At 62.6% G+C, this 23187-nt stretch overlaps 1 protein-coding gene across 1 annotated transcript in view; it reads left to right on the forward strand.

Annotated features, from left to right (window-relative positions):
- DSCAML1 (DS cell adhesion molecule like 1) overlaps nucleotides 1–23187 on the forward strand; it is a 110695-nt gene that overhangs the window by 82742 nt on the left and 4766 nt on the right. Inside the window, exons 7-27 of the mRNA XM_075723223.1 lie at nucleotides 416–712; nucleotides 2665–2937; nucleotides 6260–6538; nucleotides 6822–6941; nucleotides 7062–7238; nucleotides 12027–12226; nucleotides 12916–13012; nucleotides 13112–13240; nucleotides 13703–13870; nucleotides 14078–14148; nucleotides 15080–15320; nucleotides 16299–16445; nucleotides 16519–16674; nucleotides 17667–17806; nucleotides 19250–19403; nucleotides 19631–19748; nucleotides 19861–20024; nucleotides 20280–20378; nucleotides 22274–22462; nucleotides 22549–22836; nucleotides 22922–23077. Coding sequence (XP_075579338.1) covers nucleotides 416–712; nucleotides 2665–2937; nucleotides 6260–6538; nucleotides 6822–6941; nucleotides 7062–7238; nucleotides 12027–12226; nucleotides 12916–13012; nucleotides 13112–13240; nucleotides 13703–13870; nucleotides 14078–14148; nucleotides 15080–15320; nucleotides 16299–16445; nucleotides 16519–16674; nucleotides 17667–17806; nucleotides 19250–19403; nucleotides 19631–19748; nucleotides 19861–20024; nucleotides 20280–20378; nucleotides 22274–22462; nucleotides 22549–22836; nucleotides 22922–23077 — 3663 coding nt within the window. The remainder of the gene's footprint in view (nucleotides 1–415; nucleotides 713–2664; nucleotides 2938–6259; nucleotides 6539–6821; nucleotides 6942–7061; nucleotides 7239–12026; nucleotides 12227–12915; nucleotides 13013–13111; nucleotides 13241–13702; nucleotides 13871–14077; nucleotides 14149–15079; nucleotides 15321–16298; nucleotides 16446–16518; nucleotides 16675–17666; nucleotides 17807–19249; nucleotides 19404–19630; nucleotides 19749–19860; nucleotides 20025–20279; nucleotides 20379–22273; nucleotides 22463–22548; nucleotides 22837–22921; nucleotides 23078–23187) is intronic.

A 23187-nucleotide genomic window follows, 5' to 3' on the forward strand; every position in this document is an offset into this window, starting at 1 on the left:
GGGGCCAGGCTGCTCCCAGCCCGCTTCCTGGGCTGTGCGTGCCGTCTGCAAGCAGCTCAGGGATGCGGCACAGCCGGGACACGGAAGGACCAAAATAAGGGTTGACTTGCCCGTCCCTGGTTCCCGCGCTGAGGTGCTGCCTTTCACTGGGTGTCCCCTCCCCGATCCAGCTCGCTGGATGGTTGGACAAGGGATGGGCTCAGGCGTCCCGTACCAACCAGCGTGCCCCCGCGCCCCCTCTCAGCACCCCCCGCCGCAGGGACGCAGGCGCGGCTGCGTTGCCGGCGAGGGCTCCTCTCCCGGCGGAGCCGGGGCTCCCACCCCCGGCGGGAGCTCAAAGCCGTCCCGCCAGCGGGTGACTGCTGCTGCCTGTGGCTGCCGCTCCCTGACCCCCCTCCCGCTGGGTGCCCCCCAGATGGGACCCCCCGCATCGTCTCCTCCTTCAGCGAGAAGGTGGTCAACCCCGGGGAGCAGTTCTCCCTGATGTGTGCCGCCAAGGGGGCCCCCCCACCGACCGTCACCTGGGCGCTGGACGACGAGCCCATCCCGCGGGACAGCGGGCACCGCACCAACCAGTACACCATGTCGGACGGCACCACAGTCAGCCACATGAACGTGACCAGCCCGCAGATCAAGGACGGCGGCGTGTACCGGTGCACCGCGCGGAACTCGGTGGGCAGCGCCGAATACCAAGCGCGAATAAACGTAAGAGGTGCCTGTCTACTTTTAAATATCAGAATAGGACTTTTACTGGGCTTTTGGTTTTGTTCTGTTCCCCGGCCGATCGCTCCTCCTCTTCCCAGCCGCGCGGGTCTCCCTGGCTGCCCCGACCCCGTTCCCCCAGCTCCCAGCTCCAGCCCGCACGCTTGCCCGCAGGGTTGAGCCTCCCCGCCATTTAAAGCGGGGAGTTTAACGAAGGACAAAAGCGGTCCTGTAGCCTCGGAGAGCTGAGGCTCGGCTTTGCGGGGACAAAAGGGCAGCGCTCTCCTCGTTGGGGTCTGCTCTCACCCCACTGAGCCCCTCAGGGTCTGCAAACGCCTCCCCGAGGGACCCCACGCACGGAGGCGGCGGTGGCGGGCACAGGAGCATCCCGGGCCCCCCGTGCTCTCCCAACCGGCCCCGGTGGGAGCCCGGCTCCCCAGCAGCAAACGCGCCCGCCGGCGCAGGGATCTACATGACAAACGATGATGAGGCAGCACGTGAAATCGTGGAAAATGAGCTTTGATTTGTCATGTCTGTGTTTTCTTTGTCTGTTAAAAGCCATGGCCGCGTTAATCACCGTGTTATTACGGCTGGAGCGTGTTGCTCGGTGCGTTACAGGGAGCGCTTTCAGGCACAGGGTATGGTATAAGCCCCTGCCCATTAATAATCGCCAATTAAAGCTTCCGGGCTTACAGGTGGGAGCAAGACAGAGACAAGGTGGTGTTTATTTGTCTACTGAGAAAGAGGGTTGAAGGGCTGTGTTTGTCTGTGTCTCAGGTTTGAAACGGATCTAGTGGCTTTTTGGCTGGGCTCCCAGGAGAGTCTGAATTTTGCTGCCATTTGCTGCTAAATTTGGACCAAGTTCATCCCTCAGCCGCGAGAAGCCGGGGCCACGTTTCCAAAGAGGACGTTCCCTTATCTCCCTTTTTCCCCTCTCTCGGCTCTTGACGGGCTGTCACTAGATAAGAGGCTTTTTTTTTTGCCCTGGAATGGAGCGAGTCCCTCAGACGGGCCAAGAGACAGTTACAGAGTGAGATGCTAATTTCTTTTTTCCTGCTCCTTTTCTAAACATGTGCCAGCACGAGAAAAACCGTCCGTCTGCTTATCCTGAGTGTCTGTTAAGCTGTTATCCTGCTACGCCCTTAGGACGAGGAGTCAAGATAGGGCTAATCTTTAGATTAGTTTGCTGGTTTATGCAGCGGCCAGGGGAACAATGGAATTATTGATGCACGAAACCTCTTGCTGAAATGCTCACCTGCAGCGTTCTCCCAGTCCTTAGCCAGCAGGAGCACCAGCCGGGTGCTGGTGACTGTCTGGCTTTGCAGCCATGCTCAGGTTGCCAGTGGGAGGCTGGGAAAGGTGTATTTTGGGGGAGGAGAAACACGTTTGCCAGTGCGAGTCAGGCTCCCGTAGCAGCTCTTGTCGAGGACGTTTGGCACAACGCAGGCAGCGTCCTCCTGCGAGAGGCAGAGCGCGGCTGTGATGGTGGGGGAGCGTTCCCTGTCTCCCCTGCAGTTCCTGTGGCTGGAGGCGCGCCGGGCGGCCACGGTTCCCACTGCGGAAACAACGCTGCGCTTCCAGACGCCGTCTGACCTCCTCCGGCGCGCGGCAGCGGCGTCCGCGGGTTCAGCTTCCCCAGCGCTGACTGTGCCCGTGAACCTGGGCTGGGGTTTGCTGAAGCGTGGCCGTGATGGGGGCCCGCAGCCCCCGTTTGTAGCTGCGCTGTTGTAGCCGTGTGCGAGTAGCTCTGGCTGGAGGCTGCGGCCGATGAGCGGCTTTCCCCACACGCGCTCAGAGAGGAGCCCGTGCCTGCTCCTCACCCAAAACCAGGCTGGGTCCCGACTGTTCTGGTCACCTCCTTTGCCTGTGAAGCTCGCTCTGAAATAGCAGCAGATCTGCATGCAACCAAGCTGCTCTTCGGAATTAACCTAGCCTGCCTCTTCCTTCCTCCCGAATATGTAGGTCCCCCGAGCATCCGAGCGATGAAGAACATAACAGCGGTAGCGGGTAGGGACACTTTCATCAACTGCAGGGTGATCGGGTACCCGTATTACTCCATCAAGTGGTACAAGGACTCTTTGCTGCTGCCTGATAACCACCGCCAAGTGGTCTTTGAGAACGGGACTCTCAAGCTGATGGATGTCCAGAAAGGCATGGACGAAGGGGAGTATCTGTGCAGCGTGCTGATCCAGCCCCAGCTCTCCATCAGCCAGAGCGTCCACGTCACGGTGAAAGGTAAGCGGGTGGAGAGGCGTTCCCCGGATCGGGCGGAGAGGCTGCCCGGGTCGCGTCGGGGATGTCTCTGCTGGGGGACGGAGGCAGAGCGGAGTCGCGCAGGGGGCTCCGCGGCCGGGCGCTGGCCGTGCTCCGCAAACGCTGCGCCGGTGGGAGCTCAGCTCCCGCCACAGCAGCCCTCGGGAGCCGGCTCGGCTCCTGCCGGAGCGGCTACCTGGTCCTGCCTGCGTGCCCGCGGCTGCCCCGAGCCACGCCGTATCCATTTCCCGTTACAAGCGACGGAGCAAAGATTTACGGTGTAAACATAACGTATTAAAACATCTAACCTTTGCTCGGATCACCTTCACCGATGTTTTTCTCTGTGTGTTAGCTTTTAAAAAAACAGTGCTCTCGGTCTTTCGAGCGCACAGAACATCTTAAAAGCTTCTCCAGGCCATCAATTATTCAGCCCCATTGAGGGAGCTCTCAGTCCTAATGAATTGAGCCGGATGCATTCCCTCCCAGTGACTCGCTGAGATTGTGCCGGGAGTGCGCGGTGCTCCCGTATCTCCCGTCCTCAGAGTTGTCGGGTCGTCTCTGCCCGTCGCCAGCTCGGTGTTTGCAGTAAATCATTTCGACAAACACAGCCGCGCTGGGGACGGAGCTGGCCAATTGCCTTTCTCTGTCTCACCCAGCAGGGTATTTACGGACTGGATTTTACTCTGATCCCCCTCCCTCCCTCCCCTCCCATCCACCATTTTCTTATTAGGAATCAGGTTAGCAAGAGAGTGCATCGAGCTGATTATACATGCTCCCACTTGATTAGCTAACGCTCTTCTCCGAGGCTTTGCAAAGACAGGAGTAGGCTGCAGGTAACCTGTCTAAGGGTGGCACGGGGAGGACTTCTGTCCCCTTGGGTCCGCAGGGCTTGGCCAGCGCTGCTTTCCCCACCTTATACCAAATTCCCATCCCGCAGGAGCTGCAGGGCTTGAAAAGAGGCCAGAGGTGAGTAAACGCTGGTCTTGTCCTGGGGTGAACGGGCCAGGCAGGGCTGGTGCAGAGCGAGCATCTATAGAGGTGCGTGCGCCTGAAGGGAAAAAACGGGCTTTGCTGCTTGTCAGTCCCTGGGAGTGCCATCGGAGGATGCAGGGTGCGCGAGTTCAGCCGAGGATCCGTATATTCTGGGAAGCAACCCTTCCGAATCGGAATTTACTGCCTTGATTAGTGGCCGGTGACAGGATGAGGAAGGCGAGCGGGTAGAAGCACGGTGCGGGCCGGCGGCACGCCGCTCTGCCGTGGCCAGATGTCTTCATTCCTCCTGCAGCGCGGCTGCCGGAGATTTACGCCTGGCCCCGCTTGCCAGATTCCTTATTTGCTCTGGCCATCGGATAAAGGGCCTGAGGAAAAGGATTGCCAAGGCCCTAGAAGTCAGTCAGAGCTAGCTCTGCGGAGCAGAGTGAATAAATATAACTGCGTAGAGCGAGGAGTGCAGGGTGGCGTGGAGCACCGTAAAGCTTTTATCGCCACAAGTGCCTGGCGACCGCATTAAGTGCCACGAGTGAGTTATGCAGGTCTTTGCGAGCACGCGGTAGTAAAAGCTTTACAGTTCCCTCCGGCGCCGCTCCCCCGGGGATGTGCGGGCAGCCCCCAGCCCGGCTCCTGAGGAATCGCCCCCAGCCGCGCTCCCGTCTTGCGTCGAGGGAAACTCCCGCCCGGGTTTGGCGCTGCTGCTGCTGCTCAGCCTGGAGCCCGGGTGTCCTGGGTTGCAGCTGCAAACCTCCCTGCCCCCGAGGGCTTCTGCGGCCGCCGGGGGATGCTGCTGGGGCCTCTGCCTTCCCCAGCAGCACGATCCAAGCACCCGGCCTCCTCCAAGGTGCCTTAGGAGGGATGGGCACCCTCCCTCGACACCTCGTCGTTCCCACAGACATCTTTGAACGTTTTGCTTCGTCACGCGTGGGTTCGGCGCTGTGCCGTGGCTCTCGCACAGCCCTGCTCGGGTGAGCGCGGCGATTCGGGCAGCGCGGCGCTGACGCCAGCTGCGCCCGCTCCGCAGCCGGCAGCGCCGGGGCACCGTCGGGGCGATGCCTTGCCCCGCGGGACGGCAGGGGCTGTTCGCTGGGCTCCCCTCCAGACCTGGGCTGCTGTGCCTGGCTGGGCAGGGCTCTTTGGCGGGCACCCTGGGCAGGGGCACCCTCACACGGTGCCCTGGGCTGCGGCCGCGCCGCCGGCTCCTGCTGCAGCTGCGCGTGAGAGCCTGGAAGCCCTGCGGAAGGGAGAATTGCGGCGGGAAAGGAACTGGGAAGAGGAGGCGAGTTGCAAGCTCCGGCTGCGGCAGGGAGAGCTCTTCTGTCGAGGGAGCCTGTCCTTTTCCTGGCGGCTCGGAAGCGGCCGGTGGGGCGTGTTTGGAGCAGCGCGGATCCACAAGCCCGTCCCCGCTCTGCGATAGACTGCAGTGCATTCCCAATTAATTATTCATTAATTATGGAAAGCAGGCAGCGCTGGCTCCGTGGCTCCGGCAGCTCGAGCCATGTCGCTGTAGCCGGCGAAGGGGCCGGCCAGCCCTGCCCGCGCCCCTCTGCCTGCCTGCCCGCAGCACCTTGCAGCCCGGGGGGGCTTGAGCAGCCCCCCGCTTGCCCGCTGCTCCGCGGAGCTGCCCGGCGGGGCCGGCAGCAGCCACCCGGCGCAGAGGCCTTTGCGATGGACTGGGCATGGGGTGCGGATGGGAGCCCAGGGACGTGCGTGGCGGTGCGGGGAGCCGCTCCTGCGCCCCTACGAGAGGGCAGCTTATTTCTGCCAAGGGGACAATTGGCAGCCTGCTAATTTAATTATGGAGACTGCAGAAAGAGGATCTCATCTACCAGGTGCTGAGCCTTGTTAAGCTAATTGTCTCCCTCTCTCTGCTTTCTTCCCCCTCCCACATTGCCAGAGATGCTGCGGTTGCCTAATTAAGTTATCAGAAAGATAATGGCTGGTTCTGAATCCAGTGCCTTTAAGAAAAGCATCCATCTAATAATTGCTTTTCTGCAAGCGGATAAATGCTGAGGCGGAATTTCGGCTGGCACGTGTGGGGCGGGGGCGGCTGGGGCTTTCCCCGGAGCAGGGCCCGCTCTGCTCGGCAGGTCGGCGTTTCTCCGTCCTGCTCTTAGCGTGGTGGCCGACGTCGCCCCGCTGTCCTCCGCTTGGCGGCACCTTCCGCTCTGCCCCGGCCGTGTTCCTGGTGGGAACAAAAGCCTGCCTTAGCTTCTGGGCTGCTTCTCCTCCCGGGGCAGCGGGGCACGTCCCCGCTGGAGGAAGGCTTTTGCTGGACGGGCTCTCCAGCATGCCCTCCCTCTCCCCTCGACAGTCCCTCCGCTGATCCAGCCCTTCGAGTTCCCGCCAGCCTCCATCGGGCAGCTCCTCTACATCCCCTGCGTGGTCTCCTCTGGCGACATGCCCATCCACATCACCTGGAGGAAGGACGGGCACATCATCCTCTCCGGCTCTGGAGTCACCATTGAGAGCAAGGAGTTCATGAGCTCCCTGCAGATCTCCAGCGTTTCCCTGAAGCACAATGGCAACTACACCTGCATCGCCAGCAACGATGCCGCCACGGTCAGCCGGGAGCGGCAGCTCATCGTGCGGGGTGAGTGCCGCGGGGCCAATCCCGCCCGGTCCCCGATGCTGCTGCTGCCGCGTCGGGCTGAGGAGGGCGGACGGTGATGGAGAGGTAGCACGGCAGGGAGCAGAGATACAAGGCTGGAGGGGGATAACGTTGTCCTCTGGTTGAAGGAGTGGTGCAGAAGCAGGCGGGGAGGGTGAGGAGCAGGGCTGAGCCAGAGCAGCCACGTGCCCGCAGGCAGGGAGGAGTTGCAGGAAGCTGATGGAGTTTTCGCTACCGTGTCCGTCTTTTCTCTCAAATTACTCAGTGCCTCCTCGTTTTGTGGTCCAACCCAACAACCAAGATGGCATTTACGGTAAAGCCGGGGTGCTGAATTGCTCCGTTGACGGGTACCCCCCTCCGAAAGTCATGTGGAAGCACGCAAAAGGTAGGGGTGAGACACGGCAGCGGGCGGGGGACAGTCCCCTTTCGGCACGGCCGCCCCAGCGCTGAGCCTCAGGAGCGCTCCTCTGCCTTGGCTGAGCTCTGCGCCTCTGTCTCCTCCTAGGAAGCGGCAACCCCCAGCAGTACCACCCCATACCCCTCACGGGCCGCATCCAGATCCTGCCCAACAGCTCCCTGCTCATCCGCCACGTGCTGGAGGAGGACATCGGCTACTACCTCTGCCAGGCCAGCAACGGGGTGGGCACAGACATCAGCAAGTCCATGTTTCTCACCGTGAAGAGTAAGTAGCCAGGGCCGCGGCGAGGGGCCGGGGCCGCGCTCCCGGCGCGGCTGCAGCGGCGGCCGGGGGGAGCGGAGGCGGGCACGCACCCTGCGTGCTGGTGAAGGCGGCTGCGGCTGCGGGGCGGCTGTGTGCCGGCGCAGCCTGGTCCGGCGCAGCTCCCCGCTCCGTGCGGGTGGTCCTCGCCACAGCAGCCTGGTGCTGCCCTCGGCACCGCGCATCCCCGCGATCGATGCTGGGGCACAGGGAGGGCATCGATTCCCCTCCTCCAGGGACCCGCTTCCCTTTTCCTATTAAACACGCTTTGTCCTTAATAAAACCGAGCAATCAATCTACATCGTACAGGAGGAAAGGATATTGCTGGGCTAATTTGACAGGGGTGGGCCGGGAAGTGCTGTTAGACACCGTGTTTGAACTGCGCTTATTATTGGATTCCTCTCCCGTTGCTATCAGCAGAATACATAATCTCTCTCTCCTCTTTATTTATTTTGATTGTCGCTGCAGTGAGTGTTCAAAACTCAAAAAGGAGGCGGTGGAGGGGGGACTGGCCCAGTCGGGCTCGCTCCCGTGTGTCTCCGGAGCTGCGCAGGGCTGAGCTCTGCCCGGGCGCGGGTCTCGTGCCTGGGGAGTTGCCGGGACAAGGCAAGGAGAGCACGGCTCTGGCTCGGGTAGCCGGCCAAGCACTTGATTTTCTGGCATCGGCAGGCGTTCCTCTCAGGGCTTCTCCCCTCCCCACCCAGCCTCTGCTTTCCTGGGTTTCTGCTCCCCTCCCTGTCAGCTGTTTAATTTATCCCGCCGACTGATGAATCGAAACGAGCGACTTCAAACAGCGCACTTCAATAAGGCGCAGGTACAAAGTCGAGGCGACTAATCCCGAGCGAGCGCGCAGAAGTCTCGGAGCCCGAACCGTTGCCTCGTCCCTGCTATCTGCTGTAATTGCATCCCAGGACAGGTTGCTTGCTGACTTGAATAGCACATAACCTTATTATGCATGTGCTTTTACATTTCCTGGAGACCTCGCAGCCTTTGAAAAGGTTTGGATGAATAGGTAGATGAAGCGCCGCAGCCAATTAAGCATTATATGGGGCTCTTTGTTTTGTTTCGTTTTTGGATTTTTGTTTGTTTAGTGAAATGTCAGGCCAATTAAAGTGAGATCAGCGCCGGCTTTCCTTGAAAGTCAGGCCACTGCGGACGGAGTTAAATGAAAGTTAATCAGAGCCCAAACAAAGCGCGCCGGCGGTCGGTCAGCGGGGGATAGGGGAGCAGCCGCGGCAGCCCACCCGCGTCCGCGCGTCCCTGCGTCCCCTTCCCCGCGGCCGGGGGCTCCGGGGGCGAGCCGAGGCAGCCGGGTAACGCGTCAGGCAAGCGCGTGCCGTCCTGGCCAAGGGCCTGCGGACCCGCTGGCACCAGAAGGAGCTGGCTGCTGCTTTTGTCAGGTGGCGGGCAAGGAAAGCCGCCCGGCTCTGCTTGTACCAGCATGGGAATGTAACCCGCGGGGCCCCGGCCGTGCCCAGCCCTTGCCTGCGGTGCAGCCCACGGGACTGGGGCTTTCCCGGATCCCCACGCCGCGCTGCTCTGCTCAGCCCCCGGCGCAGGCGCGTGTCTGGATGCGGGCAGCGGCTTCGCTGCCTTGCCGCGGCAGCGTGCCCGTCCCCGCTTCGGAAGGAAACTGCTTAGCGTCTGGTCGGGTGTATTCTAGAGGCTGGAGGCTGGGGGCGCGCGCCTGCGGGGAGGAGACCACCAGCGCGTGATAAATGTCGTTTAGCACACGGCTGGATGCCTCCCCGGGTGTCGAGCGCAGAGTGGGAGGGATGGAGAGGGTCGTGTGCTCGCGGGGTCCCTGCGGGCTGTGCCGGGCTGCCGGCGCGGTGGGCAGCGCTCGCGGGAGAAGGGGGCTGCTCTCCTCGGCTCGGACCTCGCCGGCACCGCAATGAGCAGGTCCAGGACAGGGGCAGCTGCCTGCATGTCCTGGGCACGGGGACGGACGTGTTTGGAAGTTCGCTGCCGTACAGCAAGAGCATAACTGATTGCTTCCATGCAATTGGAATTAATCTCATGCTTCAGGTGAAACTCAGCTAATCAGTGTAGAAAGGAAGCTGAAATGGGTGCAATCAAATTAACATCATAGAGCTGGCTCCAAACAAGAAAGAGGGGGGCGAGGGAGGCAGGCACAGCCCTTGTCACCCTTGTCACCGCTCTCATTCAGTTGTCACCAGCGGGCTGCGAAGCAGCTCGTGCCCCAGCCCGGCGTGGGCCGGCAGGGCGTGCCAGCTGCTGACATCTCCCTTTGTAGCCAGCCTTATCTCTGCCCAGCCAGCGGGGCGAGCCTCTTGTCCGGGCCTCGTTAACAAGGGCCGTGGGCACGGGGGGAGCGCGGCAGCGGCGCTGGCAGGGGCGGCTGAGCGGGCTGGGCGCAGCGGGGACGGGCGGCTGCAGGAAGCGTTGGAGGCGAGCTCTGCCCGAGGGAAGCTTGCCTGTGCAGCAGTGCTGAGCCGGGGCTCTGGCTGATGCTCTGGCGGGCAGGAGCCAGGGTTACTGATGTCGCTGCACCCGGGGAGAGGTCGTGGGCTGGCTGGGAGCAGCCTCCGGCAGCCCTCAGAGGAGGGTCCTGCAGCCAGTCCCGGGAGATGCTGACCCTCCGCAAGCAGCAGAACCGCTCCAGAGCGGGCAGCGGGTACCAGCGCAAGAGGTGCCGCCTCTGCACCCCAGCCCGTGCTGTCTGCACGGCTGGTTGGGCTTTTCCTTCGGTGAGTTTTGCTGCTTCCCCCGCGCTGGGCTGCTTGCCGCTCTCCTGGGACCCCGGCAATTGAGAGAAGTTGATATGTTTACATCCAAGGAGCTGCTTTTAATCAAACATCAATAAGTGCATTTCAGCGAAGCAGAGCCTGAAACGGAGCTCCTCTCCCGGGGCGCTGCTCGCCGGGAAGGAAGGGGGCCGATGCTTCCGCGGCTGCCACAGCGCTGCGGGGCTGTCCTGCCCCTTTGGCCACGCACGCCCTACGCGCCGCGCTGGTCTCCAGCCCGGGCGAAGTGAAGGCTGAACGCAGGGGAGCAGCCCCCGGTGCCCCCCGCCTGCCAAACTCTGCAGGGTGGCCTCTCGGTGGTCTCATAGCAGGAGCCCACCAAGGTGCCACCGTGGTGCCAAAACCGGGCGCTGACACCCTACCCTGGCCGTGTGTGCCCCTATGCTGTGCACGCTTGGAGCCAGAGAGACGGTCGGCCCCAGCGTAGGTGCAAGAGCCCCCGGCCGTCCCGGTGCTGTGCCATCGCCCGGCGGGGTGCGGGAGGCTGGGGCGCGGCTGGCCCTTCCCACACCTGCCCCTCTCCCCGGCATTGCCCCGGCATCAGCCCGCAGGCAGGCAGAGGCGTCGGAGCTGGGGCCGGGGCAGAGCTAGGAGAAGTCTTGCTCCGTTTCTTGTAGCTCTTGGTTTCCCGTGCCCCGGACCGCAGGCCCAGCAGCGATGCACGGCGGGGCCGAGCGCTGCCCCAGCGTCCCTGCTTTTTGCCGTCCCTGCGCTGGCTCGCCGGCGGCCACGCTCCCATCGGGGCAGGGTTGCCACGGGGTGCTGCTGGCGGGCACCGCTCCGTCCCGGACGTGTGGGCGCCTGCCCTGCACCCCGCAAATGCCGGCAGCTCGGGAGGAAAGGTTTTCTTGGCTGTTAATTGAATTACATTGCCACAGAAAGCCGAGAAGTCGTAGCTCATTAGAGCCTCTTGTGTCCCATTATAACAGTGTGTGTTGCCTTTGCGGATTGCCATTATCATATATTACTGCGGGACTCAGCAGTGCTGTTTGTTTATGCATTACATTTTTTTCTGCTTACCCAGGCTGCCCTCGCCCCCCCGGCCCGCTTCTCCCACGCGGCGAATGCCGCGGCTGGCTCACCGCGCGGCACCGGGGCGGCACGAGGCCTCGGCTCGTGGAGCGGCGAGGCCGCCGGGGAAGGAGCCCGGCCAGGGCTCGTTACAGCAATCCCTCGCAGCGAGGAGAAGCACTTTGGCAGAGCCCACTGCAGCGTGCGGGGATGGGCGGGAGGAGGCTGAGCCCGGCGTCGGCTGGCGTGCTGGTGGTCCTCGGCACCGGTGCCGCTGCCAGGCCAGCGCCCGAGCGCCTGGACGGGAGGCGGCAGCTTTGTGCCGGGGCTGCGGGCACTCGCCAGCGGCGAGAGGGACTCGCCGTGCCGTCCCTGACTGCGCTGCAGCCGCTGCTTGGGCAGCGCCGGGACGCGCCCACGCTGGGTGCCGCAGCCCGGTCGGGCGGCGAGCGCGGTGCGGGGCCTCCCCACCCTCCTCGTTTGCATGTTGGGGTGGCCATGGAAAAAAAACCCCGCATCTCTGGCATCTGCAATGCAAAGGCGGCCTTGCTGATGGGAAATCGCACTCTATATTCTGCCCAGGTTTATACGAGTGAATTATGCAAATCTGTGAGGGAAAACATTCTTCCTCTCATCCTCGGGAGTGTAAAACCTTAGTCAATAATTCATACCCGCACGTCTCAGACTGGAGGCTTTCTCTTCATTATAGTGTGCGCTTGGTTATTTGTCTTTCACGTTTTATTGTCTACCCCGGTGTAATGCTATGCATTATAAAATTTATCTGCTTCATTATTTTATGATCCTGAGCTGTATAATGCAGCGAGACCATTCCGCTTCGGGCTGCGTGGCCTCTCGGCGAGACCCGCATCCGCCGCCTCCCCGGCGGGGTCCGTGGGCTGTGCGGCGGCCGGGCAGCCGCAGGTGGCACCGAGCCGTCCCACGGGCGCACGGGTGACCCCCTGCCTCCCCGCAGTCCCGGCCATGATCACCTCCCACCCCAACACCACCATCGCCATCAAGGGGCAGACCAAGGAGCTGAACTGCACCGCCCGGGGCGAGCGGCCCATCATCATCCGCTGGGAGAAGGGCGATACCGTCATCGATCCCGACCGCAACATGCGCTACGCCATCACCACCAAGGACAACGGCGACGAGGTCATCTCCACCCTCAAGGTGAGGGGCCGGGGGTCTTGCACCCGTCCGGGCTGCCGGGTGTCTTGTCAGCGTGGTGGAGTGGGGCAGGCGGCACAGCGGGTGCCCGGGGAGGGTGTTGGTGGTCCCCGGGGAGGGTGTTGGTGGTCCCCGGTGGGTGTTGCGGAGGCGGCTGGGCTCCCAGGGTGGCAAAACTGAGTCCAACGGGGAGGGCTGTGAGAAAACCCGCCGGAGAGATTGCGTCTCTAGCCAGCAGCACCGTGCACCGGCTGCGTCTCCCCCGGCCCTGGCATGCTGCGGTGCAGCCAGGCACAGCGCCTGGACTTTTACAACTGGTGTAGGAGTTAGCGCTGCCCTGGGCCGGTGCGAGGAGCCGGGCTTCCCATTTTAATTACGCCAGTTAAAAAACAGCCACTGTCTGCTTGCTGTGACGAGCCCCTGGTTTTGCGCTAAATCTCGGCTGCCTGTACAATGGGCTCTGGGTGCGAAGGTGTTTTACAGAGCCAGGGACACCCCAAAGAACAAATTTTCAGCACAGATCCAAGCTGCGGCGGGGACTGGGGGTTTGGAGGGTGACCTGCCTCTGCAGGCACCGCTCCCGCCGGGGCCGGTGGTGGGAGCAGGCTGCAATACCGGGGGAAGGCAGGGGCACGGTGCTCGGCGTAGCTCGGCCTGAATTGGCTCCTCTTCTCTCCCTGAAACGTTCATAGCTGAAACCAGCCGACCGCGGGGACTCGGTCTTCTTCTCCTGTCACGCCATCAACTCTTACGGCGAGGACAGAGGCTTGATCCAGCTCACCGTCCAAGGTACTCGTGCCCCGGGGTGTGAAGCCTCGCCGTGAGGATCCCCCTGCTCCCCGGGGGTTTCTCTCCCTGTCGTCCCTAACCTGCCCGCGTCTCCCCAAGAGCCCCCGGACCCGCCGGAGCTGGAGATCCGCGAGGTGAAAGCCCGGAGTATGAATTTGCGATGGACGCAGCGGTTTGACGGCAACAGCATCATCACCGGGTTCGATATCGAGTACAAGAACAAGTCGGGTAGGTGACATCTGACCTGACCTCCCCTCCCCTCCCTGTGCTGCCGCGGCCCCCGGCAAGCAGCGGGGCCGGGGGCTGTGCCGCAGCCGCTGCGTCCCGGGGGCTGCACCGCAGCCGCTGCGTCCCGGGGCTGGGCTGCGCGGGGCTGCCCCACCGGTGCCTCCCAGGGAGAGCTCTGCATCACGGTTCCTTTGATGAAGAAAGGAGAGCGCAGCGTTAATGAGATGTGTTAATTTCTGTTGGATGGGAACGTTTGAAAGGGAATATTAAAAGAGACAATATTTGCGAAAAGCCAAACCTGGACTGCACAACGGCGAGGAGGGGGAAAGCAGCACCTCTCTGCAGGGGCTGGGGACGAAAGCCAGAGGCACCTGGGGACTTGACCTGCCTCGGCACGGCCCCCTCGGTCCCGCAGGATTCGCGTGCTGACCCTCCTCCTGTCTCGCTCCACTGCTTTTCCAGATTCCTGGGATTTTAAGCAGTCTACGCGCAACATCTCCCCGACCATCAACCAGGCGAACATCGTGGACCTCCACCCAGCCTCCGTGTACAGCATCCGCATGTACTCCTTCAACAAGATCGGGCGCAGCGAGCCGAGCAAGGAGCTCACCATCAGCACAGAGGAAGCAGGTGCCGCTCCCGGCTCGCGGCACGGGCGCTGGGGCCGGCAGGCGGGGTGGCCACGGGCAGCGCGGGGTGGCCACGGGCAGCGCGGGGGCCGTAGCCTTGAGCGAAGCTGGCTGCAGCAGAGCTCTCTGGGAGCCGAGTATTTTCCTGGCGAGGAGGTCCTTTCCCTGATGCTTCTCATCACGCTCTTTTGGGTCTGTTTATCCGCAGCTCCCGACGGGCCTCCGATGGATGTCACCTTGCAGCCGATGACATCCCAGAGCATCCAGGTCACCTGGAAGGTGAGCGGGGCCAGGGCGGTGTGCGGGCTTTCCCTGGCTGCAGGGGCTTGGGCAGCACCAAACGCCGTGCCGAGCCTCTGCGGCGGCAGCTTGTCCTGGGAGCCGGCGGCTCGGCGGCGGTAGGAGGGCCAGGAAGAATTTCCTGGGGAATATGAAAACCTGCAGGCTGGGCGTGCGGCTCGGCTGCATCGCACGGGATCCTTATTAATCGTGTTTTAGAACAAGCTCGTTATCTCCTAGGGTGTCTGTGGGGGGCCACGGGGAGAGAGAGGATAAATATGTAAAAACTGAGACGCTGGGTTGCAAAGTGTTTGGGTGAAGAACAGTAACACTTAGAATCGGATTTATTTTTCTAAAGGTGCGTAACAGAAAATAAAATTGATTATAAAGTTAGGACTTTGGAATAAACTGTAAGTCAGTAAGTTTAGGGTTCCAGCTTCTCCCCCCTCCCCTTAAGTGCTGAAAAACAGATTAATGGAAAATAAGATTCCCTAGAAAGATAAGTCACTTCGTTTTAAGAGTATTTCAGTGAGATGGATCACCCTGGCTTTGTAACATAAATTTGCAATCAACCCTATTGATTTCTTAATGCTTCAGAGAAATATTGTTCAGATTGATCTCAGCCTGGCCTCCTGCATTTTTAAGGCTGTCAGGCTTCGGGGTTTTTCCCTCCTCTCGTTGAGCTGCTCCAGCCGGGGAACGGCGCTGGTTGAGCACGTCCCGCTGGTGGCCTCCGAGGACCCGGCAGCCCTTTTTTGTCACTATTCTGCCACTCAGGACATCCCTCCGAGCGCTGCTGTGGGAGAGAAAGTTTAAAGGCATTGAGAAAAGATGCCACGGTCGCGGCAAGGGTGTCCCGTGAGCCTCCCGTGCTTGCTGGGCAGTGTAGCCCTGCGTGACAGCTCTCCGTCTTGCTCTCCCCGTTCCTCAGGCCCCGAAGAAGGAGCTGCAGAACGGGGTGATCCGTGGCTACCAGATCGGCTACCGGGAGAACAGCCCGGGCAGCAACGGGCAGTACAGCATCGTGGAGATGAAAGCCACGGGAGACAGCGAGGTCTACACGCTGGACAACCTGAAGAAGTTCGCCCAGTACGGGGTGGTGGTGCAGGCGTTCAACCGTGCGGGGACGGGGCCGTCGTCCAGCGAGATCAATGCCACCACGCTGGAGGACGGTACGGCTGTCCCGGCCCCCGCCGGGGTCTTCCCAGCCCTTCCACCCTTGGCCGCTCGATGCCCCATCCCGAGCAGGTCTCGGGGTGGGCGCTGCCCACCGGCTGCGTTCGGCGCTTGGCTGCGTGCACGCGCCTGTACGCTCGCAGCTGCCCTGGGGAGGAGTTTTCTGGCGCAATTAGAAGGGCGTCAAGGTGGATTTACACGCTGCTGAAGTGCCGGGGAGGTTTCCATCTGGGAGAGACTGCTGGTGGCCTCAGTCGTTTTGAAAACAACTGGAAAAAAGTTTTGCGCTGCCTTTGCTCAGCAGTTTTTCATACTTAATTAAGGCTCTTGTTAGCCTGTCAAACCACGATCATTTCCTGGCTACATTAGCACTCCTCCTGGGGTATTCAAGGGCCCCTGTTTTAGCAATAGCGTCTTTTCCATAATTATATTACCTTCATTTTGTTCAAACGGACTGTCTGTATTAGTTTATTATACTCTGTCCCTAATTACGTGGTGCTTATATTTTTGCACCTAAGTAATATGAAACAATAATCATTTTCAAAGAGGATCGTTATGGCGATGTATTATCATTTAAACGCTCATAAAAATTAGAGTTACCTCTTAGGGGGCAATGGGATCTAATTACCTCGCATCCAGTCTCCCCTTGCTGGGAAGCACAGCGTGTCCCGGTGGCCTCCCTGTCCCTGCGAGCACGGGGGTCGTCTTTCCTCGGCGGTCCGGGAGGAGCAAAACTGCGCATTGGAGGCAGACCACCGCCTTCGCCCGGCCCTGGTGCCCGACGTGCCGGGCAGGATGGGCTCCGGGGGCTGCGGCAGCCGGGGCAGAGCGGGCTGCAGCGCAGTTGGGTCCCACGTGGGTGCAGTCGGGGTGGCTGAGCCGTGGGACACGGCTCCTTCAGCCCGGCATCTGCCAGGCATGTGCCGCCTCTCCATCCTCCCGCTGATTGTCCTCCCCATCCGTCCCCCCTTCAGTTCCCAGCCAGCCCCCCGAGAACGTGCGGGCCATCTCCATCACGTCGGACGTGGCCGTGATCTCCTGGTCGGAGCCCCCGCGCAGCACCCTCAACGGGGTGCTCAAGGGATACCGGGTCATCTTCTGGTCCCTCTACATGGATGGAGGTGAGCGCTGGCGGAGAGTGGGGGACGCGGCCGGGTGGCAGCGGGGGGCTGACGGGCCCCCGTCTCCCTGCAGAGTGGGGTGAGATGCAGAACATCACGACCACGCGGGAGCGAGTGGAGCTGCGGGGCATGGAGAAGTTCACCAACTACAGCGTGCAGGTGCTGGCGTACACCCAGGCCGGCGACGGCGTCCGCAGCAGCGTGCTCTACATCCAGACCAAGGAGGACAGTAAGTGGCGCTGCCCAGGGGAGCTCTCCTCCTACCCCAGCTCATAAACTGCGGCAACGTGTGTTAATTAGAAGTAAGAAGATGGAGCGTTGAGTAGGAGCCCTTAGCAATGAACCCAGGCGGCTGCGCAGCAGGCAGGCAGGGCTTCTCCTTCCTTTCCTTTCTCTCCCCGCTCGGTTTGCCCAACCCGCGGGCAGGGTTGTGCCTGGCCAGGAGGGGAGGAAGGCTCCCAGCGTTGCCCCGCTGCCTGTGCACGGTCCTCGGCTGCTGCTCCGCGGCAGCAGAGCCAGCCCCCCGCGCAGCCCCAGCCCGCTCGGCTCTCGCTGCCCTGGCTCAGGGTCGCAGCGTGCCGGAGCTGGCTGGTGCCGGGGGACGGGAGCGCTCGCTCGTGCCGCGGCGCGTCGTGTTGCTGCACTGGCGAGGGAAGGGCTGGAGCAGCTGCAGGGGCGCAGAGGAAAACCCCTCGTGTATGGCCATGGGAGGGCATTTCCCGTTCTCGTTTTTTCTTTTCCTTAAGTGCAGATATTTAAATATTTACACCCCTGCCTGCCCTACTTTAATGCCATTAACTCAGTAGTGGAGCGTTCCCTGGGCCCACGGGCTGGCGTTGCTGCCTGCCCGTCCTGGGAAGCGCCAGATGCTGGGCTGGGTGAGGCTGAGCTACTTGGGCAGATTAAGGAGACGGCTGTTCAAAGCCAATCACGGTTTCTAAACCAGAGCCTGGGCTGCAATTAACCCTCTGGCTCGGCAGGAGACCCAAGCTGCCTGTGGAGAGGTGTCCCGCAGGCAGTGGGGTGGTGGTGGGGCGACCACTCGTCTGCAAACCCGTCCCCGCTTGCACCTGCCCGATGCTGGTGCGAAAACACCGTTGCAGCTCCTCCCCGGCGCGGTCGGGCTGCCGGCCCTGCCATGGGGTGCTGCCGCCTCGCCACGCTGGGCAGAGACCTCTGGGACCTCTCGGTGCCGGCTCTGCCACGCTCTCCCTCCTTCAGTTCCAGGGCCCCCGGCCGGCATCAAGGCTGTGCCGTCTTCCGCCAGCAGCGTGGTTGTGTCCTGGCTGCCGCCGGCCAAGCCCAACGGCATCATCCGGAAGTACACCATCTTCTGCTCCAGCCCCGGCTCGGGGCAGCCGGTACGGCACGGGGACGGGGAATGGCCAGAGTGTGCCGGGGCAACGCTGAGCTGGCCGAGCAGGGGCGGGAGGGAGGGCTGATGCCAGGCGGCAGCGAAGGGCCCTCGGGCCAGGTCCATGCGGTGCAGAGTTGCGAGGGCACCCACGGGCACCCTCCGTCAGGCCGTAGTCCCGTCGTCTCTCTGTTCCCTTCCTCCAGCATCTCCCCTGCTCAGCACTTGCTCCAGAAGGGGAAAGGTGCCAGCAGCTGACCGAAAATAAAATAGAAATCAAGCCTGGCCCCATCCCTCCTTTGCGAGGAAGAGGTGGATGGGAGGTCTGCAGACTAGTGCTTATCAAAAGCTCCTTCTCAAACTCATTTCACTATCTGAGCCTCTGGTTTCCAGGGCAACATAATCTTTTCATCAAAGCAACTGGTAAAACCGCTGGGATGCGATATTGTTTTCTTGGCATCTTGTCAAAACTGTCATTTGGGTAAAAAAAAAAAAATTACGTATACTATACAATATTCATATAGGTGTCTGCTCTTGGGGTACGCTTATATCCGTGGGCCCCACAAGGGCGCGCGTTTGAAGGTGGTGAACGCGCAGATGCGTTAGTGCACATAAATACCCCATCCCTCCCCTGCGACACGGATCGCTGAGGTCCCGTCCCCTCTCCGGCGCCGGCACGGCGTGGCAGCCCTGGCAGGGTGGCTGGGTGCCGTGCAGGGCAGCCCTTCCCCACGCAGCGTGCTTGGGGCACGGCGGCTTTGGCCCCGGCGCTTGCGCACGCCTCGCTGCGAGGCTGCCAGCCAGACCTCTCCGGAGGAGCGCCCGCGGGGTCGGGGAGAGTGGCTGCAGGCGATGCGGGAGGTGAGCCCACGCGGGGCTTCGGGGACCCCCTTGCTGCTCGCTGCAGTCGCAGAGGGCTTTCAGCAGCCCAACGGGGCTTGCCTCCGTGCCCGGTCCCCGCTGCAGCTCGGCGGGCGGCCGGGGAAGCGTCCTTTCCCGGGAACAAATCGTGCCGTCGCAGCCATCTGTTCCTCGGGCTCTGGCCCGGGCTCCCTGGAGAAATTACGACACCAGCCGGTTCACGCTGGCATTGAGAAACGCCAGGCAGAGCCGAATCGCTGCTCGGGAGCAAAGGGAGCTCCCCAGGCATCGCTCCTGGGGGGGAGCCGGGTGGGGTGATGGGGACCTGGGGACCGCCTTTGCCAGCTGGCCGGGGATGGGAGCGAGGGCAGCGGGATGGCAGGGATGCGCTGCGCTGGGGATACTGGGGGTGGTGGGGGATGCCCGTGGGTGGGCAGCTGGCCTGGAGGCAGCTTTTCCTTGCTGGCAGCTCAGGCGCTGCTCTGGCCTCTATTTTGCCTGGTGGCCATGCTCCTGCTGCTGGGGTGCCCACGCTGAGGGCGATGGGGTGAGGGTCTCACGGAGGCTGCACCTTCTCCCCTCTCCGCAGGCCCCCAGCGAGTACGAGACCAGCCCTGACCAGCTCTTCTACCGCATCGCCCACCTGAACCGCGGGCAGCAGTACATGCTGTGGGTGGCCGCCGTCACCTCCGCCGGCCGTGGCAACATCAGCGAGAAGGTCACCATCGAGCCTGCTGGGAAAGGTACGGCAGGGGCCACCGGCTCGTGGCGGGACGCACACCCCGGCTCTGCTGGCCCCTGCCCCTCGGGTTGCTTTGGCTGCTCCGTATCAGCCTGCGGCAAGGGACGGTGGGGGTGACTCGCGCCCGGGGCAGAGGAGGGACGGAACGGGTGGTCTCCGCTGTCGTTACACGTCGGGGGGCCGTGCATGGGGCCCGCTGGCCAGGCTGACCCCCTCCTCGCCCCCAAGCCCCTGCCAAGATCATCTCCTTCGGAGGCACCGTCACCACCCCATGGATGAAGGACGTGAGGCTGCCGTGCAACTCTGTTGGGGAGCCGGTCCCCGCCATCAAGTGGACCAAGGACAGGTACTGCGGGGGGCTGCCAGCCGTTGCCGCGGCCCGGACCGGGGGGCCGGCGCCGTCTGCGTCGCCCTCGCAGTGTCACACACGGCTGACGCGCCCTCTCCTCTCCCGGCAGCGAGGACTCTGCCATCCCCGTGACGGTGGATGGCCATCGCCTGATCCAGGCCAACGGCACGCTGGTGCTGCCCTCGGTGAAAGCGGAGGATTCCGGCTACTACACCTGCACCGCCACCAACACCTGGGGCTTCGACACCATCATCGTCAACCTGCTGGTGCAAGGTGAGGGGTGCGGGCAGGGGGTGCCCTGCACGGACACGCTCCGTCTTGGCAGATGGTGCAGCAAGCCTGTGCTCTTGCTTGTCCACTGCTCTCGGTGGGGTGATGAACCGCAGGGTTTTTCCTGTGCGAGGGGCTCTCGCTGGCCCAGGGCTGGGCGGGAGCTCTTCTTGGCATTTCCCCTTTTGGGGGGGCACGGTTTGGGGCGCTTTCAGCCAGTGCGTGCGAGGTGCTTATGGGCTTTTCCCTGCTCCCTAGTGCCCCCGGACCAGCCCCGCCTGACCGTCTCCAAGACCTCAGCGTCGTCCATCACGCTGGCGTGGATTCCTGGGGACAACGGGGGCAGCTCCATCCGAGGTACGGCTGCGGCGAGCGACGGGGCTGGCAGCAGCACCGCAGCACCCATCCGAGAGCCGTGGGTGCCTCTGGTCCCGGCACTGGGGGACGAGGCTCGTGACGCGCGTTTTCAGGCACACCCCTGCACGCTGCACGCGTGCTTTTGTCTCTGCGCCTCAGTTTCCCCCTCTCTGAAATGCCTCAGAAACGCTCCAGAGTAAGGTTGGTGCTTCTGAGCTTGTAGGAGGGCTGCCAGTCCTAACGAGGGGGCTCGTGAGGTGTTTCGGCCAAGGTGCAGCAATTGAAGTAGCTAACGAAGGGCGCGTCGTTAATTGCTTGGGTGCTGGTGGCCAGGGCCAGCCCCAGAGGCTGTCCCACGCCTGCCGGCACTGGTGCGAGTCCGAACGTGACTGGGCAGGATTTGTCCCCTGTCCCTGGCAGGCTGGGGGCTTCTGGAGGGCTCCAGGAGCATCCCTGCTTTCCAGAGCCTCCTTTCTGCTCTGATTCATCTCATGAATTATATGTGGAAACAGCTGCACGCGGAGGGGGGAGCAAGGAAGGAGACCTCGCTTACAATTAATTAAAAGCATGAAAGTAATTACAAGCAAATCTCCCCAGCCAGCAGCCTTTCACTCCAGCGGACTCTGTTGATAAATTTGGTTATAATTGGATTAGAAATATTAAAAACATGCTGCATGTACAAAATAAATAAATAACCGGTGGCAGGCACCAGGGTGCCAGGCACCGTGGGCGGCGCGGAGGTGCTGGGGCTGGCTTTGATGCGGCTGGGAAAGCGTGTGCCCGCGGGAAGGTCCGGGAAGGTCGCGGTACGCCCGTCCTCCGGCCATGGGGAAGCCTCGGCGCCAGGCAGGTGCGAGAAACCTCCCTTCCCTCGGCTCAGCTCTGCCCGAGCTGGAGCTGGGCGCTCGCAGAGCCGATGCGAGGCACACGCACGCCTTTGCACGGGTCCTTTGGCATCGCCACGCCGGTACCCGGACGGCGTCGGCACCTGGAGCGGTCCCGCCAGCGCCGCGTTGTGCGGCTCATGATGCACGCACAAGGGCAGAAACACTGCTGTTCTCTGTTATTTTTATTTGAGAATTGGCAAAATATCCTGCAAAAATAGCCAAATCTGTCAACACGCCATGGAATTTTGTATAGCTAAAAAGGCCAGAAGAGTCAGGGCGGCAGAGGTGCTGGGCAGAGACCTCGGAGACCTCCCGGTCTCCTCGATGGCGTAGGCCTCGCCCGTGCCTCTCCCCGGGAAACCCTGGCGAGCCGTCTTCAGGCGTCTTGTTGACGGCAGCGTAACAGGTTTGTTCATTTAGGACACAGTGTGCTTCCTAATACTCTTAATCACGGGAGAGGAGGCGGTGTGCAATGACAGAAGCAACTTCCTAGCAGCTTCCCAAGGGAGCTAGTTAATTCTGGCTTTCCCTTTATAGCCTCGCACCAGTCAATCACGTTTCGCGCTCCCCGCGCGAAGCCAAGCGATGGGGGCCGTGCTGGAGGCGGGCGATGCACGGACAGGGGAGCAGACGGGGCGTGGGTCGCGGGGGAGCGGCCCGGGGGCTCTGGCCGAGCCCGCGAGAGGTGGTAGCTGCTGGGGCTGCCCCTCGCCACGGCTCCTGCCTGGCCCCGCGTGGCGGCCAGACGAGGCGACCTCCGTTCGGGCTGCCTGCAGGGTCCGGCAAGGTGGCAGCTCACCCCTGCTAAGGGTTTTGAGCTCGCCGTAAGCCATGTCGGCAGCGCGGGAGCAGAGGGCTGCGTTTCCCTCGCCGTTCACGTGCACGCAGTGGGTGCCCTGGCGCCGCGAGGCTGCCTTGGACTTGGCCGTGGGACGTCCAAGTGCCCCGCAGGCCTCCCCCCGGCAGCCCGTGTGCCTGCAGGCGACGGCCCCGTCCTCCCTCCCACAGGCTTCGTGCTCCAGTACTCGGTGGACAACAGCGAGGAGTGGAAGGACGTGTTCATCAGCTCCTCCGAGCGCTCCTTCAAGCTGGAGAGCCTCAAGTGCGGCACCTGGTACAAGGTGAAGCTGGCGGCCAAGAACAGCGTCGGGGCTGGCCGCATCAGCGAGATCATCGAGGCCAAGACCCACGGCAGAGGTGAGCCTGCTGCCGCGCCCTGCCCCACCGTGGGACGCGGTGGTCCCCTCGCCGTGGCAGCCCTCCTGACGGCTCCTCTCCCGCAGAGCCCTCCTTCAGCAAGGACCAGCACCTCTTCACCCACATCAACTCCACGCATGCCAGGCTGAACCTGCAAGGCTGGAGCAGCGGGGGCTGCCCCATCACCGCCATCGTCCTGGAGTACCGGCCCAAGGGCAACTGGGTCTGGCAGAGCCTCCGCACCAACAGCTCCGGCGAGGTCTTTCTGACGGAGCTGCGCGAGGCCACGTGGTACGAGCTCCGCATGAAGGCCTGCAACAGCGCCGGCTGCGGCAACGAGACCGCGCAGTTCGCCACGCTGGACTACGATGGCAGTGAGTGGGGGGCCGGGGCGGGGGCCACGCTGCCGAGGCGGGGGGCTCCCGGGAGCGCTGACCGCCCGCCCGCGCTCTGCCCTAGGCACCATCCCCCCTATCAAGTCTGCCCAAGGGGAGGGTGACGACGTGAAGAAGCTCTTCACCATCGCCTGCCCCGTGATCCTGGCCACGCTGGGAGTGGCCCTGCTCTTCATCATCCGCAAGAAGAGGAAGGAGAAGCGGCTGAAGAGGCTTCGAGGTGAGATGGGGCTCGGAGGCACAGCGCGCGGGACTGGAACGCAGAGCTGTGCTTTCCCTATGCCCTAAACAGCTCTCAAAACACGCTTCCTCCTTGTTTTTTGTGTCTCT

The sequence above is a fragment of the Pelecanus crispus genome, chromosome 19, assembly GCF_030463565.1.
Source record: "Pelecanus crispus isolate bPelCri1 chromosome 19, bPelCri1.pri, whole genome shotgun sequence".
Taxonomy (NCBI): domain Eukaryota; kingdom Metazoa; phylum Chordata; class Aves; order Pelecaniformes; family Pelecanidae; genus Pelecanus; species Pelecanus crispus.